General features: G+C 41.4%; 1 protein-coding gene across 2 annotated transcripts; it reads left to right on the forward strand.

The window, feature by feature from the left end:
• The first annotated feature begins 861 nt into the window (after window positions 1–861).
• On the forward strand, window positions 862–20,152 carry RNF135 (ring finger protein 135). Of its 2 annotated transcripts, none has more exons than XM_037810067.1 (5): window positions 862–1,297; window positions 3,107–3,250; window positions 4,915–5,077; window positions 17,562–17,648; window positions 18,648–20,152. In XM_037810067.1, the coding sequence occupies exons 1-5, from the start codon at window positions 923–925 to the stop codon at window positions 19,175–19,177; spliced, it is 1,299 nt and encodes a 432-aa protein (XP_037665995.1). In that variant the 5' UTR covers window positions 862–922; the 3' UTR covers window positions 19,178–20,152. The 2 variants fall into 2 exon arrangements, with proteins under 2 accessions (XP_037665995.1, XP_037665996.1); XM_037810068.1 differs by having other exon boundaries at window positions 3,107–3,236; window positions 4,961–5,077.
• The last annotated feature ends 252 nt before the right edge of the window (window positions 20,153–20,404 follow it).

Raw genomic sequence — 20,404 nt, forward strand, 5'->3', positions numbered from 1 at the left:
GATGCACCCCCCCTTCCCCATACTGTCAACACCCCCTTTAATATGAACAAATAGGGTGCTCACTGCCTAGACACACCTGAAGATGAAGAAAGAGATTGAGGGGAAGGGGTAGCAACAAACAAGATAAGATTTAACTAAGGTCTATGAATGCTGAAACTATATATATATAGCTGGAGTGTTGGAAGGGCTGGAAGGAGGTAAATGACATGGTGGAACTGGAGCCTATAGCATCCTTTGGAATTTGCTCTATAACTGCTCGTTGAAGTGTGCCTTGAAAGTCTTCACCTTTCTGTACATACCTGGTATTGCATAATAGGGAAGGGACTGAGACTGTGGAACTGTATCCCATAAGAATTTTTGAAATTACCTATATAACTGCTTGTTAAGCTGTACATCGAGAATTGACACCTTTCTGTATGTACATTTTACAATAATGGAAATAGCTGAAGTTGTGGAACTGTGACCCATGGCATTCTTTGAAATTTGCTCCCTAACAACTTGTGAAATCGTACTTGGAAAGTTATCACTGTTATGTTTATATGTTAAAGTTCACAATTTAAAAAAATTAGCTCTTGAAACCGAACTTCTCTTTTTCTTTCTCCCAAGATTTGTCGGGATTGCATTTTAATGGGGACACGAAGCTGAAGGAAGCCTTTGGCCATCATTGGGTTCCCAGCGGTTTGAGGCGAGCTGACTTCCAGTGCAGGGGTGCAGTCACCAAGGATCAATTCCCGCCGGAGGATGGGCGGTTTCCAGCAGACGCCGAGAACAGAAAACCGGAAGGATCAAAGCGAGAAGGGGAAGAGGCCCTGGGGAGAGGGAGGTGGGGAGAGGAAGAGCGAGGGAGGAGCCAGAGGAGAAACTGCTGAGGGCCGGCCGTCCCCAGCCGAGCGCTGACTTCCGCGTCCCCGCGCCCCTCACCATGGCCGGCTTGGGCCCCGGCCCGGGTGCGGCCGTCCCAGTGTGGCTGACGGAGGACGACCTGGGCTGCATCATCTGCCACGGTCTGCTCACCTGCCCCGCCACGCTGCCTTGCGGCCACAGCTTCTGCCGCGGCTGCCTGGAGGGCCTGTGGGGCGCGCGGGGCGCGGGGCGCCGCTGGTCCTGCCCCACCTGCCGCCAGGGCGCCGCGCAGCAGCCGCGGCTGCAGAAGAACACGCTGCTGCAGGACCTGGCCGACAAGTACAGCCGAGCAGCGCGCGAGCTGGAGGCGGATCCCGGCCGGGCCCCCAGCCGGGTCCCGGACCCAGGAGCCGGCCCAGCCCTGGGGTCCCCGAGCCACCCCGCCCAGCTGCCGGTAGGGAGGCGGATTCCGCAGCTCTTCTGTCCCCTCCAACCTGTCCGCACCCCTTCTTTCGCCACACACCCCCTCTTTAATTCCTCTTCTCCCCTCTCCCATCCTTTCTACTTTTACATTGCTGTTCTCATTCTAAAATAGAATCCAGTCGTTGGAGAATCTTTGGAAAGTTCAGAAAAGAATAAAGAAGCAGAAAAATAAACAAAATCTTCCGCACCCGTTACGAAAATAGTTGCTCTACACCTTGGCGTTTCCTCCGTCTTTTTAAGTAGAGTTCAGATCGCATTGTACAACCAGATTTTTTCCTCCTCTTTTAAATTATAAATACAGCATTATCTCTCAGGTCCTTAAAACTCTTTGTAAGCATAGATTTTACTGACCGAATACACTTTCCACTGGCTTTTTGAATATGTGATTTTGCTTCATTTTTTTTTTAAAGGAGTAAACCAAGTGCTTTTTTTGAATTATGTGAATTTGCTTCATTTTTTTTAAAGGAGTAAACCAAGTGCTTTTTTTGAATATGTGATTTTGCTTCATTTTTTCTTTCTTTCTTTCTTTCTTTTTTTTTTAAAGGAGTAAACCAAGTGCTTTTTTTGAATATGTGAACTTCCCATTGGCTTTTAAATTAAAACGATTGTCTTTGGGTAGTAGGATAGTGGATGATGTAAAAAAATTTCTTCTTTCTCATTTGCTGTAATTTCCAATAAATGTCCATTTCTTTATGGATGAAAAAGGAATGCACTTATTTCAAAAAGTTTTGAATTTGCTCAGGTGCCTGCATAAAGGCTCCACTTCCGAGTTGCACATGCCTGAATATTTAGGATGGGAGCCTGGAAACTTAAGAGCAAATAGTCTTAACCATGGTCAGCCACCTCCCTCTGTGAAATAGCCTGATTATGGCTTCTAGAACATGTGCTCTTTTAAGGGACATCAGGGTTTCTTAGAGATGAAAAAGGTCCTGGGTCACTTCCAGTTTTTGAGATCCCAGCATTATTTTAAAAATGAAAAACGCCAAAACAAAGTTCTAAAAACTGGTTTATTTAGAGTTGGATGAGGAACATCCTCTTGTATTTCTGTGACTCTCTAAGTAGGATCCTCTTTTGGAGGTAATACAGAGTTCTCCGTTTGATTTCGGGGCCCAGCCCCTGAGGGTCACCAGGTCTTGATGCCTTTGACAGAATGTGTTGGCTGCAAAACTTATTCCTACACCTAATCGGACAGCTGAGCAGATTAAGCTCTTAAGTGGAGTTGTTTAGCACACTTATCTGAAGGTTTCTTTAAATATGAAGGATGTCAGTAAACAAAAAGCCCTTACATCTGGGAAACACTTTGAAGTCTCCAAGACTCTTTCACAATGAACAGTTAGGTTGATCTTTTCACTAAGGAAGAGGACAGGGCAGGATGGTCACCTTCATTTTTGAGGGACACAGGATGAGTCAGAGGCAAGAGTGGAGCTCCTACCTGAGCAAGTGCCTTCCACTGTGCCACTCACCCTGGCAGCTTTGCCTGCCCTCGGAAATCCTCAGGCTCTGTCTCACTTCCTCTGCACAAAATAACTGATAGGCTCTCCTTCACACGTTGCTTCCATCACCCCTCTCAGGGAGGAACTAGTGTTCCCTGTTAGGGCCACTGGAAGATTGGTAGAGGGAAATGGGGGCTGCAAAAGGTTAGGGAGCCCCCCTCCTCATCCTCTGGACCATAGTTAGTTCTTTCTTCTTTCATGTCTTCCTTTATCTTGTGTTTATGGCCCCTTCTGTCACCTGCTAGGTGCAGGGTCCAGCTTTATATTCTGGCTTTGCTCTTTTAAAGGCGGCAGCACAGAGGAGCAGAACAGAAGTTGGTCTGGAGCTGGCAGAGCTGGCAGAGCAGCTTGGACACATCGCCAAGAGCCTTCAGAGTCAGAGACCCCTCTCAGAACCTGGGCCAGAAAGCAAACCAAGCATCCTGGGCACTGTAGGCTCAGCTGGGAGAGGAGAGGATGGGTGGGGGGTGGGGTGGGGCTGGGGAAGGTTTCTGACTGGGATATCATGAATATGTTTGCAGTTGAAGGATGCAATGCATCTTGATCTTTCACCATTGAAAGATTACTTCCAAACTACCAAACATGGACAATTGGAAGTATGGAATGCTTAAAGTGAAGTCAGGAAACTTCAAGCAGGCTAGGTTCCATCCCTCATCCTCCACTTAAGGTGCTCTCTCTAGGAGGTCACCCGTGACCTCCAGGTACATCCTGCAGACATTCTAGTCCTTATCTTCATTGACCTCCCAGCAGCCTTTGACACAGTTGGCCACACCCTCATTCTTGAAGCTGCTTCTTCCTTTAGTTTCTGGGATGTAAGTCTCACAGCCTGTCTGGGTAACACCTGCTCATCCTTCAGAACCCAGCTAGATTGTCACTTCCTCAAGCAAGCCTTGCTGATTTCCTTGAACAAGTCAAATCCTCCCATTAGAAGTCTTCTGATTCCGTGTACCTTACATTTGTAGGTTATCACAGTCGTAACTTTACCCCCAGTGGACTATAAGCTTCACGAGGGAAGGGATATTAACTGCTTTTGTCCTTTTGTTCACCACTGTATCCCCAGGCCCTAGCACAGTACCTGGCACATAGTGGGTATTCAACAAATAACACTGAATGAATGAATAAATGGGTCTTCAGGGATGCTGTGTACTGGAGCAGAAAGTCTGAGAGTCTGACTTTCAGACCTGTCTTTGACTTTGCCACTCATTAGTAATATGATCTTGGGGAAGTCATTTCATCATTCTGAGTCTCAGGTCCCTACCTGTAAAATAGGAATAATGTTACTTGGCCTGCCACCTTACTGATTAGTTGTGAGGATTGAAGAAGTTCTCAACTAAGCAATGCGAAAATGTAGGATGATATAATTAAATATGACAATTTATCTTACCTCCATGAACCTCCACTTCTTCTGCAAAATGGGGGTAATTTAACCCACCTTGTAAGGTTGTTATGCAAATTGGAAATAGTAGTGCCTAGAATGTGGAAAGCATTTAATAGGTGATGTCTACTTTTATTATTGGTGAAAAGAATGGGAAAATGGGTCATGTATGCAAAGTTGGGAAGAAAAGTTGAGAAGGAGATGAGAGGCTGTGTTGGGGAATAATAGTGTCTAAAGTTAAAGAAAAACAGGTAAAAGAAAACAGTTAAAGAAAAATGGAAAGTGGGGTCTGGATGCAGGGAACACCTTCCTATTGGCTCTCAAGAGGCAGAATGATGTAATGATAAGTCGGTGGAATATTTTTCTGGCCTCTGAAGCTTATCTCAGTGGCCATTGTAAAGCCCCTGAAAGATGAGCCAAACAATTGTCAATACTTTTTGGCATTACCTGAGAAATCCATGTTCATTATACACAATATGAGAAAATATATGGCAGTTTAAAGAACATCACCCTAAATAACCATTCCTTAATATTTTTCCCATACTATATATTATTTCCTGATTGCTTTCAATTCACATGTTTTGAGGGCTTAGTTGTGTTTTTAAAAACTTGTGAGGAGGTAAGCATGAAATTATAGATGGATGGTAGAATTTGAATATAATATTTGACAGATTCCACCAGGGACTTTGAGTTACTTATTTTTTAATGATTCATCAATAGGCTTTTTCTTGTGGGATGGGCCTTTCCTTGACTTCTCCAAAACTAGTGACTTCCAACACATTTGAGGGGACAATGAGAGACATTCCCCATGCCCTAGAAGAAATCCAGGAAAAATTACGAGAAAACGTGATGTGGAAAGAGGTCCTTGAAGAACAAACACAGGGTGAGTTGGTTTTATTTGGTGGAGGAGGATTAATTTGGAAGTTTGGGTGAAATAGTAAAGTACTCCATAGCCTTGTTCTTTGAAGACAGGATCCCAGAGCATGGCTGTGTTATCATTATGGTGCTGAAAAAGAGGTGGGAGTGGGCTGGGGTGTTTTGGTAGCTGGATAGGTTTTTAAACATGGTTGGAGATGTAATATATCATGGGCCCTTGATAGATAAAAATCCAAAACCTGGACCCATTTTCTAAGACCCCATAACCCCAGAAGCTCGACCTGATTTTGCTAGCTTACTGCTCATCTGTGTTATCTCTCCTGTGAAGATTCAGAACTGGACCACTTTTTAATTTTTAATGAGTAGATATCTTTAATAACAAAGCATACCACTTTGTAAATAGTTCTTGATACATTCTATTAAAATATAATTTCTGGGGAATGTTTAAACAACATTAAACAGTAACAATGGAGAATGGAACCTTTCTATCTTGATTTTGTAGATTCTTTGTTGCTCCCTTAGAATAATGATTGAAAAGATGAAAGTCAGTGTGTAGACATTAGATTTCCTCTCTCTGGCCCCGCCTCCTGCTCTGGCCACTCCCAGATTTACATAATTTAGATACATGTCTCTTAGAGCATTTTTATTTTTAAATATTGTTGCTCTGCTTAAAATGTCATTCATTATTTAAGTGGAGAAATGTGATTCCTTGGCAGAAAAATTCTGAAAGAAATCAATTAGCAAACAGTTGACCATTTGTTCCAAAAATTAGACTATTTTTTTCTTTTTGAAATTAAAAAAATATATTAATTTGGTAACATATACAATACAAAATTTCCCAAGTTTAACTACTTATATGTGTACAATTCAACGACAGCAATCACATTCACAATATTGTGTCACCTTCACCACCATCCATTACCAAAACTAGTTCATCAGCTTAAACAGAAACTCTGTACCCATTAAGCAATAACTCCCCAATCCCCTCCCCACCAATCTCCTGGTAAACTGTAATTTATTTTCTGTCTCTATTAATTTCCTTATTCTAGGTATTTCATAAAAGTGAAATCATACAGTATTTGTCCTTTTGTGTCTGGCTTATTTCACTCAACATGATGGTTTATCCATGTTTTAGCATGTGTCAGAACTTCATTCCTTTTTATGGCTGAATGATACTTCATTGTATCCATATACCACATTTTGTTGATCCATTCATCTATTGATGATTACTTGGGTTGCTTCCATCTTTTAGCTATTGTGAACAATGCTGCTACAAATATTTTTGTGCAGATATGTATTCGAGTCCCTGTTTTCAATTCTTTTGGAGATATACCTGGAAGTGGAATTGCTGGTCATATGGTAATTCTGTATTTAACTTTCTGAGGACCTGTGAAACTGTTTTCCACCATGGCTACACCATTTTACATTCCCACCAGTAATGTATGAGGGTTTGTATTTCTCCAATGTCTATTCAAGTCTTTTGCCCATTTTTAAATTGGGTTGTTTTTGTTGGTGAGTTGTAGGAGTTCTTTATGTATTCTGGATATTATACTCTTTTTAGATGTATGATTTCCAGTTATTTCCTCCTGTTCTGTAGGTAGTCTTTTTGCTTTCTTAATAATGTCCTTTGATGTATAAAAGTCTTAAATTTTGATGAAATCCAGTTTATCTGTTGCTGTTGTTGCTTGTGCTTTTGGTGCAAAGTCCAAGAATCAATTGCCTAATACAAGGTCCTAAAGATATTTCCCTATGTTTTCTTTTAAGTGTTTTATGGTTTTAGTTCTTATATTTAGGTCTTTGATCCATTTTGAGTTAAGATACATTTTGAGTTAGTATATAGTGGAAGTCTTTCTTTCATTCCTGCCTGATTCACCTATTCCCCCATCTCAGTCAAACACTTTAATGTCCATTCAGAATTTCTTTATGCAAATAACAGGAAATATAAATTCATGTATTCTTATTTTCCCCAATCTTCTTTTACATAAAAGGCAGCATACTATATACAGTGTTCTGCATTTTGCTTTTCTTTTTAAATGAATTTATCTTGACATCTTTACAAATCAGGAACTAGAGTTTTCTCCTTTATAGCTTCATAGTATTCCAATTTACAGATAAGCCAACATTTATTTACCCAATCTTCTGATGGATGCATGATTGTTTCCAATTGTTTATATTTGCAAACAATGCTGAAGTCAATAACTATGCACAGACATCTTTTCATATGAGTGCAGATATAATTGAAGGTTAAAAACCAGTACATGCATTTGTAATGTTGACATATGTTGCCAAGTCGTCCTCCAGTTGAATTTTAACAATTTATACTTCCTCAGAAGAAGTGTGTATTCCCACAGCCTCTCAACAGAGTGTATTGTCAAATTTGTAATTTTTTGCCAATCCAATGGCTTAAAAAAGGATATATCAGTGTATTGTACTTTTAATTTGCATTTCTTCATGAATCGTCCATTTATATTTATAACTTATGTTGCTGGTCTTTTTAAAATTGATTTTTAGTAACTCTTTGTAAGTTAGGGAGACTAGCCTTTTATCTGTGATATGAGCTTCAAAATTTATTTCCAGTTTGTCATTTACCTTTTCATTTTGCTTAGGGTGAGTTTTATAATGCCATATAGTCATTTTAAAAAGTTTTGTGTAGTAAATTTTATCAGTCTTTTTTTTTAATGATTTCTAGATTTTAAGTTTTAGTTAGAAAGACCTTCACAACCCCAGGTTTATAAAGGAATTTGCCTCTGTGTGTGTGCACACACTTTTATATTTTATATTTAAATCTTTAGTTTCATGTTTTAAATTTCAATCTTGGAAATTTATCCTGGTGTGTGACATAGTGATTTTTAAATAATATGATTTATATAGCACCACTTTGGGGAAATATACCTCCTATATCATTTTTATATTTAAATTATGTTGCTCTGCTTAAAATGTCATTCCCTCTTTAACTGGAGACACATGATTCCTTGGGAAATGTTATCAATTTCTGTGATTTTTTTTTTTTTTTTCAGATTGTAAAAGTTTATTGAAACAGTCAAAAGCAAATAGCCAGAGAGTTCATTATTTTTGCCACTACAATGTGTCATTCTCAATAGTATTTTAAAAATGCATAACAAGTGATGTTTAAACCATTACTAGAAAAGTGAATTAAGAGTATACTTAAGGCTCTGTGATTATTTTAGCATACATTTTAAGGATTTTTGTAAATAAAACTTAGAAAATAATATTTTTCTAAGTATGTCCTTGCAAGAATAACATGGTTCTTTCTTTTGATTATTTGGGCCAGTCAGGAAGATTTTCAAAATGCAAGATCTGGTTATATCCCTGCTTCCTGAAACATCATCCCCTGAAGTTTTCACGAGATTGTTTTTAAGACAATAGATTAGTTGTTCTTCAAGTCAGCCCTTTAAGAGCTGCCAAACAATTTGTCTCAACACAGTTATTCCCTTTGACCATAGGTAAGTACACCATGAGCTACCATGGAAATCACACACCTAGACCAAACAGTGTTTCTCAAGGTGTGACTCTTCTGCATCAGATTCCTGTGGGGCACCAATAACAATGCAGATTCTAGGACCCAGTTCCACTACTGAATCAGCATCTCTGGGAGTGAACCCCAGGAGTCTGCATTTTTGACAGTCTTCACAAGGAATTTTGATGCACAGTAAAATTTTGAGAATGACTTTGGTGCTGCATTCCCAGTAGGGGTGATTATTTTTGTGTTATTCAGTGTTCTCTAGGGAAACAACCGACAGGAGATATGTGTAAATATTAGGAGATTTTTATAACAGCTGTTTCATGTGACTGTGGAGGTGGGCAAGCCCAAATTCCAAAGGGCAAGCCATAAGCTGGGCACTCCGATGAAGGTTTTCCATGAATTCCCCAGGAGAAGCTGGCTGGTTGAAGTAGAGATGGAAATTCTCTTCTGACTGCTGAAATCTTCCCTTCTCCTATTAAAGCCTTCAACTGATAGGAAGAGATGGCCCTCATTGTTGAAGGCTGTCTCCTCAGTTGATTGTAGATGTAATCAGCCACAGATGCAATCAACTTACTGATCATTTAAGTCTACAAAATGTCCTCACAGTAACAATCAGGCCAGTGCTTGCTTGACCAAAAAACTGGGCACCGTAAACTGGCCAAGTTCACATATGAACTTAAGCTTCATAATTTGTAATATAAATTTAATTTGGGGGAAGTAATTTTACACTGAACTTTTCTATTAAAAAGAATAGTGCTTATAAGAGATCTGTTTCTGAAATTTTAAAATTATTTAAAATGCTCAAGGGAAACTGGCTGTTTTACAAGAAGAAAAAGCCCCTGGCTTTTAGTAGATAAATGAGATTCTTCAGACTCTATTACAAAGAAAATTCTCAGTAATTAAGTTTATAGAACAAATGTTTCTGTAAAATCAACGGTTGTGGTGGCCTAGTACCCAGGCCCCCTCTGAAAAGTCCGTTAGTAACAGACCTGCTTTGGCCAAGGACAGAGGTCAAAAAAGTAAACAGTCTCCCTGGAGGGGGAGGGATGTAGCCAAGGATGAAAAAATGGCATTGATTGCATCTTAATCTTAAACACTGACATTAGTAAAACATTGGGTCTTAGGCTCCTATAATGATTATATTAGAGATCTGATATCCTCATACTATATGGAACATCTTTGCTCTGAAATCACATATTGCCTAGTGCATTTCTTTTTCCTTCATGGAGCACTAAAGTCCAATGGCCACCACCAGAGAACTTCTCCTGTTCGTAAGTCCCAATAAACCCATGTCCGCTTCTGTGCCTGCTGTGTTTTTTGGTCTAGCAGCCATACCCTCCCAGACTCTGCACGAGCTGGGTCTGGGCCCAAACAATGGCTTAATGAAAATTTTTTCTTTTACAAAACCCATCTCAGTCAGAGGAGAAGCAATCTAGTTTATGCCCAGAGAGATTAACTTATCATAACACTTCATTTTAAAAATAAGTTACCAGTATTTTATTCAATAGTTACTCAGGATTTAAGGAATGAATATCATGTATACTTTTTTTCAAACTATTCTAAAAATAAGAATCAGTCAAGTTTTGATTAATTTTTCCTGTCAATAGGAGAAAAAATTGTGACTGTTAGGTAAAAAAAGAAAATAAGTTTCTACATCCCATGCCCTACCTAGACCATCTCTTTTTGGCCTGACTCTTAGATTCACTTTTTTTTTTTTTAATTTTATTTTGAAACAAATTCAAACTTACAGGAACAGTTGCAAAAACAATACAAAGCCCATACACAGAACTCCAGCATACCCCAACCCCCCTCCCCTGATACCCCGATCCACCAACTTTAACATCCTGTCACATCTCCATTTCTTTCTTTCCCTCCCTACCTCCCTCCCTATCTATCATCCATCATCTATTGCTCTGTCTTCTGAACATATGAGAGCAAGCTGCACATATCCTTGAACAAACAATATAATTCACATCTACAATTTCCATGAACAAGAACATTCTTTTATGCAATCCCATTAAGCACGGCTAAGAAGTTCAGGAAATTCAACATTGATACAAAGCTTACATTCTATATTTCCTTTTTCTTTTTTTCTTATGTCCCAGCTGTGTCCCTTTGAGCCTCCTTTCCTCCATCCTCAGATCCCATCCAGGATCATCCTTGGCATTTAATTGTCATCTATTTAGACTTTTTCTTTTTCTGTTTTTTTTTTTTTTCAATTGTGGAAACATATATACAGCCTAAATCTTCCCATTCCAACCCCTCCCTTGCATTCCATTAGTGGGATTAATCACATTTAGAATGTTATAATGCTATTACCTTTCCACCATCCATTACTAGAAATTTCCCTTCACCCCAAACAGAAATTCTACACTCATTTCTTAATTCCCCATTGCCCCTTCCCCCACTTCTCGTATCCCATACTCTCCTTTTCATCTCTATGGTCATATTCTCTGATACTTTCTTTGTGTTTACCATGGGGCTTAAATTTAACCTCTTAAATCTATAACAATCTTGTTTTTCTTTGATACCAACTTAACTTCAATAGGACACATAAACTATGTTCCTATACTCCTCCATTCCCCCACCTTTATGTAGTTCTTGTCAAAAATTACATATTTTATATTGAGTCCAAAACTACTGATTTGTCATTAAGTTTATGTATTTTAGATCCTGTAGGAAGTAAATAATGGAGTTACAAATCAAAAATACAGTAATATTGGTATTTATATTTACCATGTGATCGTTACTGGAAATCTTTATTTCTTCATGTGGTTTCAGTAAATTGTTTAGTGTCTTTTCCTTACAGCCTGCTCAATTCCCTTTAGCATTTCTCATTGGACTGATCTACTGGTGATGAAGTCCCTCAGCTTTTGATTATCCGGGAATGTTTTCATCTCCCGCTTATTTTTACCCTTCAGTTGTTTGTGAATTTTCTAAGTCTCTGATGGTTATTGACTTCTATTTGTATTCCATTGTGGTCAGAGAATGTGCTTTGAATAAATTCAATTTTTTTTTTTAATTTATTGACGCTTGTTTTATATCCCAGCCTATGGTCTATTCTGGAGAAAGGTCTGTGATCACTAGAGAAGAATGTGTGTCCTGGTGATTTGGGAACTAATGTTCTAAATTTGTCTGTTAAATTTCTCTCTCACTCTCTCTCTCCTTTCTTTGTTTCTCTGTCAGTAGGGCTCCCTTTAGTATCTGAAGTAGAGGAGTTCTTCATTAGCAAAATCACTCAGCGTTTGTTTGTGAAAAATTTTAGCTCTCCCTTGAATTTGAAGGAGAGTTTTGCTGGATAAAGTATTCTTGGTTGGAAATTTTTCTCTCAGAATTTTAAATATGTCATGCCACTGCCTTCTCACCTCCATGGTGGCCTCTGAGTAGTCACTAGTTAGTCTTACATTGTTTCCTTTGTATGTGGTGAATTGCTTTTCTCTTGCTGCTTTCAGAACTTGCTCCTTCTCTTCAGTATTTGACCGTCTGATCAGAATATGTCTTGGAGTGGGTTTATTTGGATTTATTCTATTTGGAGTTCACTGGGCATTTATGCTTTGTGTATTTATATTGTGTAGAAGGTTTGGGAAGTTTTCCCCAACAATTTCTTTGAATACTCTTTCTAGACCTTTACCCTTCTCTTCCCCTTCTGGGACACCAATGAGTTTTAAATTTGGACATTTTATTTTATCTATTGTATCCCTGATACCCATGTCGATTTTTTCGATTTTTTCCCCATTCTTTCTTTTGTTCTTTCATTTTCTGTTCTGTGGTCCTCGAGGACACTGAGTCATTGTTCAACTTCCTCTAATCTTGTATTATGAGTATCCAGAGTCTTTTAAATTTGGCCAACAGTTTCTTTTATTTCCATAAGACCTTCTATTTTTTTATTTACTCTTGCAATTTCTTCTTTATGCTCTTCTAGGGTCTTCTTTATGTCCCTTATATCCTGTGCCATGCTCTTCTTCATGTCCTTTATATCCTGTGCCATGCTCTCATTGTTTGACTTTAGTTCTTTGATTAATTGTGCCACGTACTGTGTCTCCTCTGATCTTTTGATTTGGGTGTTTGGGTTTGGGTTCTCCATATTGTCTGTTTTTATCATATGCATTAAGATTTTCTGTTGCTTTTGGCCTCTTGGCATTTGCTTTACTTGATAGGGTTCTTTCAGGATATAAAAAAATACCGAGCTCTAATTTGTCAGATCTACAGCTTGGTGGCGTACACTTTCTCTAACTAGCCAGAAGATGGCGTCCACGAGTCACCTATTCCCCTCAAGTCAGTTCTCCCCAACTTTGTCTTTGTGGTGTGTGGGGGTCTGATTTTTGTGGGGTTCAATTGATGCACTAAGTTTGGGTGTGTTGTTGGTGCTGTTCACCCTGAATGTGGGGCGTGTGTCTGTGTGGTTAGGGAGGCAGGGCAGCTTTAATAGTCAAACCTCCCAGGTGTTCCTGGAGATTTAAGGCTGTTGCAAGAGTCTAAGCTTTCATTTCAGTCTTGCTACAGATTGTCTCTGCCACTGAACCACAAGTCCTTGGTATTGGCATAGGGTCCCTGGGATTTCCAAGCGGGTCCCCCTTCTCAGCCGTGCCCTTCCAGAACCTCTGCTGAGGGAAGATTGTGCCATGTCACAAGTGTGCATCGGCCCTCCAGGGAAGCCCTGGGCCACTGTGCTGTGCAGGTGCGTTCCCAGCCTGCTTTAAAGATGGTTGAATGGGGCATGTTAATTTTCCCCTTTTCGCACAGCTCCACCTTCCCAGCTCCAGGATAATTAGCTGTGGGTGCACTAAAGGCCACTGTCCACGGCTGATACTGTGGCATGTGCATGGTGCTGCAGGAAACACTCCCCGTCACACTGAGACCCTTGGCGTGGCTCTGAGCTATGGCTCCGGCCCAGGCAGGAGCGTCTCCAGCCCGCCGGGGAGATGGCTGCAAGGGGCGCAGTTTCTTTCTCCTTTTGGCTCCCCTCTGCCCCCCTGGCCCCAGGACAGTCAGCAGCGGGCTATCCTCCATGCCAGACACCAAGAGGTTGGCCCAGCCTGCTCCTGCCGTGCTTCACTGCGTGTCTCACCGTCGTAACCACAGCCGCTCCCAGTTTTTTTTTTTTAAAAAGAACTAGTCCATCTCCAAACGCCAACCCATAGTTTCCCCACACCGCAGCGTGGCCATGGGACTTTCAGCCAGCTCACTCACTCATCTCAGAATGCAGACTCCTGGTTTCACCAAATGCACGGTCCCTGTAGATTTAGCAGATCTTGTCCGGCTGGTGCATCGCTGGAACTGGTGTTCTGGGTCACTTTCTGGCTTTTATCTAGTATTTTTCATGGAGGTGTTTTCTTGCTCTGTCTCACCTAGCCTCCATCTTAGGTTCTCCTCTCTTAGATTCACTTTTTGCTGCTGTCGCCTCAAGGTACAGGCGAGGGCAGTTTCACCTTCAGAGTCTACTCACTGGTGTTCCCCTCACTTTCTCTTCTTTTACCTAGTATGGTGTCAGGGTTTGAAGCTGTAGGTACCCCAGAAAACATCATGTTCTTAAAGCTAATCCATTCCTGTGGGTGCAGACCTATTGTAGGTAGGACCTTTTTGATTAGGATATTTCAGTTGAGGCATGCCTCAGGTGGGTCTTAATCTTCTTATTAGAGTCTTTTATAAGAGAAGCCGAGAGAGAAGCAGACAGAAGCTAAGAGAGAAAACACATAGAGAAGCTGTGAGCCAGAGAAGTGGAGAGAGAATGACCCAGAAAACAGAGAGAAACCATAGAAACAGGAAGCCAATGAAGCCAGAAGCTGACAGCAACAGAACCTGGGAGAGAAGGGAGAGACCAGCAGATGTAACCATGTGCTTGAGGATTGCCGGTAGCCAGTCTTCAGGGAGAAAGCATCGACTGTTGATACCTTCATTTGGACATTTTCACAGCTTCAGAACCATAAACTTGTAAGTCAGTAAATCCCCGGTGGAAAAGCCAACCCACTTCCAGTATTATTGCATTCTGGCAACTTTAGCAAACTAAAACATACAGTCATTGCAATCCAGCACACACAGTTGCTTTAAGGTGAAAATTAAACTTTTGTACATTGGGAGGCAATTAGGCGGTGTTCGCTATTGAGGTGACTCTCACACCGACTCATGTTACCTGGTTTATATAACTACAGTTTACTGCATTGACGGAGTCACGGATATTCTGGGTGTCAGGGTGGCACAGTTCCCTGGAACTGTATTAGTTAATTCATTCAACATATGCACCAAATACCTCCTATTACCTGGTATTGGGCTTGGTGCTAAGAACAAGTTCCCCACCAGCAAGGAACTTAGTGCATAGCGGGGAAATGGTAAAAAAGGCTTAGAGTGAGGACGTGGGGCTGGACATACCTGGGCTAGATGTACTGTTTGATAGAGACCCAAGCCTTTAAAATGTGCTAATGGGTGGTCCCAATCAAGATGGTAGAATGAAAAGCTTCTGGGCTTTGTTCTCCCAAAGAAGCTTTGAACAACCAGTAAGAATTGGCAGAAACATCTTTCTCAAAGCTCCAGAAAACAGTTAAAGGACTGCAGTTAACAGGGTGAGTGCCTGAGAAACTGGTGGGACACCATCAAGCGTAGCATTGTGGGGGTCCAAGGAAGAGAAAAAAAAGCGAAAGGGGCAGAGAGAATATTCAAAGAAATAATGGTTGAAAATTTCCCAAATTTAATGAAAGACATGAAAATATGCGACGAAGATGCTGAACAAACTCCAACAGGATAAACCCAAATAGACCCCCTCTGCATCATGTTGTCATCAAACTCTGCCAAAGGTAAAGAATTTGAAAGCTGCAAGAGAGAAGCAATCTGTCACATACAATGGATCCTCAATAATATTAAGTGCTGATTTCTCATCAGAAACAATGGAGGTAAGGCAGGGGGAAGACATTTAAAGTGCTGAAAGCAAAAATTTCCCAACTAAGAATTCTATATCAAGCAAAACTATCTTTCAAAAATGAGGGAAAGATTAAGACCTTCCAGATAAACAGAAGCTGAAGGAGTTCATCACTATACCAGCCCTAAGAGAAATGCTAACAGGAGTGCTGCCGGTTGAAAGGATAGCAGATAATTGACGGAAGCCATGTGAAGAAATAACGATCTCTGACCATGATAATGACATGGGCAAATATAAATACCAGTTCTATTACATTTTTTACTTGTAGCTCCAGTTTTTACAACCTAGAGGATCTAAGAGGCAAATGCATAAAATGTAATGATAAAGAAATGGTTTTGGAATCATAATGTAAAAATACGTGATTGGTGACAAGAACTACATAAAGGTGGGGGGACAGAATGGTATAGGAGCATAGTTTATGTGTGCTATGGAAGTTGCAAAGTTGGCATCAAAGCAAATGAGATTGTTGTAGATTTAGGATATTAAATTTAAACCCATAGTAATCACAAAGAAAATATCAGAGAATATGCAAACTCATAGAGACAGTAAGTAGAGTACAGGTAACCAGGGGTGGAGGGCAGCGGTAATGGGGAGTTAATGCAAAATGAACATAGGGCTTTTGTTTGAGGTGAAGAGAAAGTTCTAGTAATGGGTAGTGGTAGGGGTACTGCAACACTGTGAATGTGCTTAATTCCACTGAATGGTATTCTTGGGAGAGGTTGTAATGGGAAGAATTACGTTGTATATAAGATTCCACAATTTAAACAAAAAAGAAAAACTAGAAAGATAATGACAGTTTAATGTAATACATGATACTGGATAGGACCTAAGAACGGAGAAGAAAAGGCTCAAAAGGATATTATTGGGACGTAATAAAAAATAGGAATATAGACTGAAAGCTTTATATCAATGTTAAATTTCTTGAGCTTGATAAACTGAGTTGATTACATAAGTGAATATCCTTATTTGTAGGAAATGTACAAATGTAAGTATTATGTGTTCAAGGGATATGATGTGTGCAAACTTCTCTCAAATGTTCAGCAAATAGATAGCTGATAGATGCGGTCGCAGTTGATTTGTCTGGGGGGGGGGGCGGCCGGTTGCTGAACCCTCGGCTCTCGGCGTTGCTCGGAGGGTACCGGCGGCGGGGGCTCTTTCCCGGAGGCGAGGGCGAGGCGGGGGACTGGGCCCGGTCCCCGGCGGAGGCGTGCAAGGTGTGGAGGGCGGCGAGAAGGGAAAGACAAGACACTCTTCCTCCAGTAGGGGTAGAACAAAAGGGGGGTTTATTCAGGGGGGTAAAGCCAAGAGCGTTTATTAGGGGTGAGCACAGGTTATATAGGCTGGCATAGAGGGCGGGGGTTGTTACAAGCCAATGCTGAGGGGATAAAGGCTAGGATTGGTTCTGAGAGGGTGCGGAGGTTAGGATTGGTTCTAAGAGGGCACGGAGGTAGTTTGAAAAGGGGCGGGAGTTGCTCTGGCAACGGTGTCTGGCAACAATGTATGCGCACTGGTGGTGATGGGAGTTGCACTGGCAACGGGGAGTGTCCGGGCAAGATAAGGGGGTGGGGAAAAGGCGGTTCCCTCCGGCAAGCCTCCCCTAACGGTGGTATTTTGGGTGAGGAAATGGGGCCTGCCTCCGGCCTCACTTTCTCAGGCCTGGGGGGCAGTGGAGGGCGCTGTCGCCCGTGCCCACCACCCTCCCCAGGGGCTGATCAGGTCCCCCAGCCCAGGCCCGCCAAGTCGAAGCACGTAATCAGTGTCCCGCAGATAGATAGATAGATAGATAGATAGATAGATAGATAGATAGATAGGATGATGCAACAAAGGTGGCAAAATGTTAAAATTGGTTGGTGGATCTGGGTAAATGAGGGGGTGAGGGTATGGTGTAGTTCTCTGTGTGAGGTTTGCCTTATTTTTGAATTATTTTTGCAACATCCTATAAGTTTGAAATTATTTCAAAATAAATTTTTTTAAAAATGTGCTAATGATGAGGAAGACAAGCTGTGTGACCTGATCAGAATGTTTAGATATCTTCTGCTTGCCTTTTTCTGATGGGATTTCCCCCTGCCTCCTTTTTGTTCTTTTCTGATTCCTTAGAACTCCTGGAAGCTCCATCTTCCTCACCTGGCCCACTGCCTGACCAGAGCCACCCAGCAACCAGGACGGCCTCCCAGTTTGCTCAGTGTAAGTATGTGGTTCACTTCAAACTTGGGTTTGGCCTGCTGCAGAGAGGAACTGTGTGGAGGACAGGCCATGTCCTTCTCCCTGCTGCTAAGGCTCCCAGATTTGCTTCCCCCAGCCCAGGTCCCTCCCCATGGGGAGCTGATTATAAAGGTAAGGCAGGTTGAGAACTCCCAAATCCCAAGCTAAGTCAGACCCATGGGCACTCAGAGCAGAGCCCAGGCAACCTTTGAACATCCATGCTGGGGTCACCACTTATAGCCAATTGCTTGTTCCCCAACATGCTCAGGTACTCCAGCTGTCTCAATCTGGGGCAGTCCTCAAGAGTATGCATCTTGGAGCCAGACTGCTTGGGTTTGAATCTCAGTTCCTTCATTCACTAGTTGTGTGATCTTGGACACATCACTTAACATCTTAGAGTCTCAGTTCCCTTATCTGTAAAATGGAGATAATAGTAATTCTTCCCTCATGGGATAGTCATGAGGATTAAATGAGTGAATGTAAGTAAAGTACCTAGAGTAATAAGTGTTATATAAGTGTTAGGAATTATTTATTTACTCAATAGGAGACAGTATTATGAAATATAAAAAATGAATAAGATGAGGTCCTTAACCAGGAAGCTTAAGTTAAGCAGGAGTGATATAAATAGCTATGGGTATAAATCCATATATGACAGGTCGAAGGTGTAAAGAATCATGAGTGAAGAACAGGTAAAGCGCTAGCGGGTTTGAGAAAAGCAAGAGATAACTTTTTGCTAGGTGGGATTCAGAGAGGCTTCCTGGAAGATGGCTAATGCGTTAGTGGAAATCAAGATGGAAAAGGGCCATTGTGAAGAGAAACGTTTGGGGTATGTCTAGAGAACTGCAAGTTGATACGTGGGTTTTAATGCCAATCTAACATTATTACACTCGAAGATACAGGGCTGATTTTTTTGCTATTTGAGGACCTCTTAGCAAGGGACAATCAAAAACTGGCTGGTTGTGTTCTTGTTTTTTCCCCCAGGGGCCATCAATCCAACCTTTGACCTGGGGAGCCTCTCCTGTAGCCTGGAGGTGTCCGATGATGGCCAGACAGTGACTGTGTCACGCTTCTCACAGCCCTATCCCTGGAGTCGCCAGAGGTTTGCGAACTGCCAGGTCTTATGTTCCCAGGCCCTATCTTCAGGGAAGAAGTACTGGGAAGTGGACACTCAGCACTGTAGCCACTGGGCAGTTGGGGTGGCTTCCTGGGAGATGAGCCGTGACCAGCTCCTGGGAAGGACCAGGGACTCCTGGTGTGTGGAATGGAAGGGGACTGGTCAGCTCTCTGCGTGGCACATGGAGAAGGAAACTGTCCTTGGCACTGACAGACCTGGGGTTGTAGGCATCTGGCTGGACCTCGAGGTGGAAAAGCTTGCCTACTACTTAGTGGCTGATCAGGAGAAGCTTCTGTTTGAGTGTGCAGTCTCTACCTCCTGTCCTCTGCACCCTGCATTCTGGCTGTATGGCTTACATTGTGGAAACTCACTGACTTTAAAGCAAGTAAAGGCGTAGGAGCTCTGGTGGTGCTAAAACACAGTGGTTTTCTGTCTCCCTGTCTTGAAGCAGGGTGGTAACCTGACCTAAGAATCTCACTTCTGAGGTTAAAGGATGCTGCATAAAAATATCACTGCAATCTTAGCAGCTGAAAACAACACACATTTGTTATCTCACAGCGTCTGTGGGTCAAGAGTCTGGGGATGATGTTGCTGAGTCCTCTGCCCCAGGGTCTTAACAAGCTGCAGTGAAGGTGTCAGCTGGGGCTGCAGCTCATCTGAGGCTCAACTCACAAGTTGTTGGAAACATTCAGTTCCTTGAGAGTTGTTGGACCGAGGGCTTCAGTTTCTTCTGGTTGTTGGCTGGAGGCTGCTGTCATTTTTTTACCACATGGGCCATTGCAACATAGCCGCTTGATTCCTCAATGCTAGCAAGGGAGAGAAAGTCTCCAAGCAAGATGGACATTACAATCTTATAATGTAATCACGTCCATGTAATCATGCGCATCCCATCTCCTTGGCTGTATGCAGTTGGTTGGAAGGAAGTCACATGTCCTGCCCACACTCAAGGGGAGGGTATTACACCAGGGCGTGAATACCAGGATATGAGTTCATGGGGGCACCTTAGAGTCCACCCGCCACAGTGCTTTATTTCTTACTTGATTTCCACCTCAATTTTTAAAAATTTATCTTTTTAAAATTGTGGTAAAATATATATAATATTAAAAATGTGCCATTTTAGTAATGTATAATTATAATTATTCTACAATCATCTATAATTAATTCAGTGGCATTAATTGCATTCATGATGTTGTGCCACCACTGCCATGATCTATTTCCAAAATTTTTCATTGCCCCAACCAGAAACTCTGAACCCATTAAACAATAACTCTTCCCAGCCTCTGGTAACCTCTAATCTATTTTCTATCTCTTTGAGTTTGCCTATTCTAGACGTTTCATAGAAATGAAACTATACAATATTTGTCCTTTTGTGTCTGGCTTATTTCACTTTTTTTATTCAGATATATTCACATACCATAAAATCATCCAAAGTATATAATCAGTTGTTCACAGTATCATCACATAGTTATGCATTCATCACCACAATAAATTTTGAACATTTTCATTACTCCAAAAAAAAAAATAAGAATGGAAATAAAAATAAAAGTAAAAAAACACCCAAAACATCTCATACTTCGTTTACCCCCTTTTATTCATTCACTTTTTGTCCCCCTTTTTGCTATTT

Source organism: Choloepus didactylus, chromosome 18 (assembly GCF_015220235.1).
Source record: "Choloepus didactylus isolate mChoDid1 chromosome 18, mChoDid1.pri, whole genome shotgun sequence".
Lineage (NCBI taxonomy): Eukaryota > Metazoa > Chordata > Mammalia > Pilosa > Megalonychidae > Choloepus > Choloepus didactylus.

Coding starts and splice junctions, on each gene's coding strand:
- RNF135 (XM_037810067.1), top strand. CDS start 923: ATGGCCGGCTTGGGCCCCGGCCCGGGTGCGGCCGTCCCAGTGTGGCTG. Junction 1,298..3,106: donor GCCACCCCGCCCAGCTGCCG/GTAGGGAGGCGG, acceptor GCTCTTTTAAAG/GCGGCAGCACAGAGGAGCAG. Junction 17,649..18,647: donor GGCCTCCCAGTTTGCTCAGT/GTAAGTATGTGG, acceptor TTTTTCCCCCAG/GGGCCATCAATCCAACCTTT.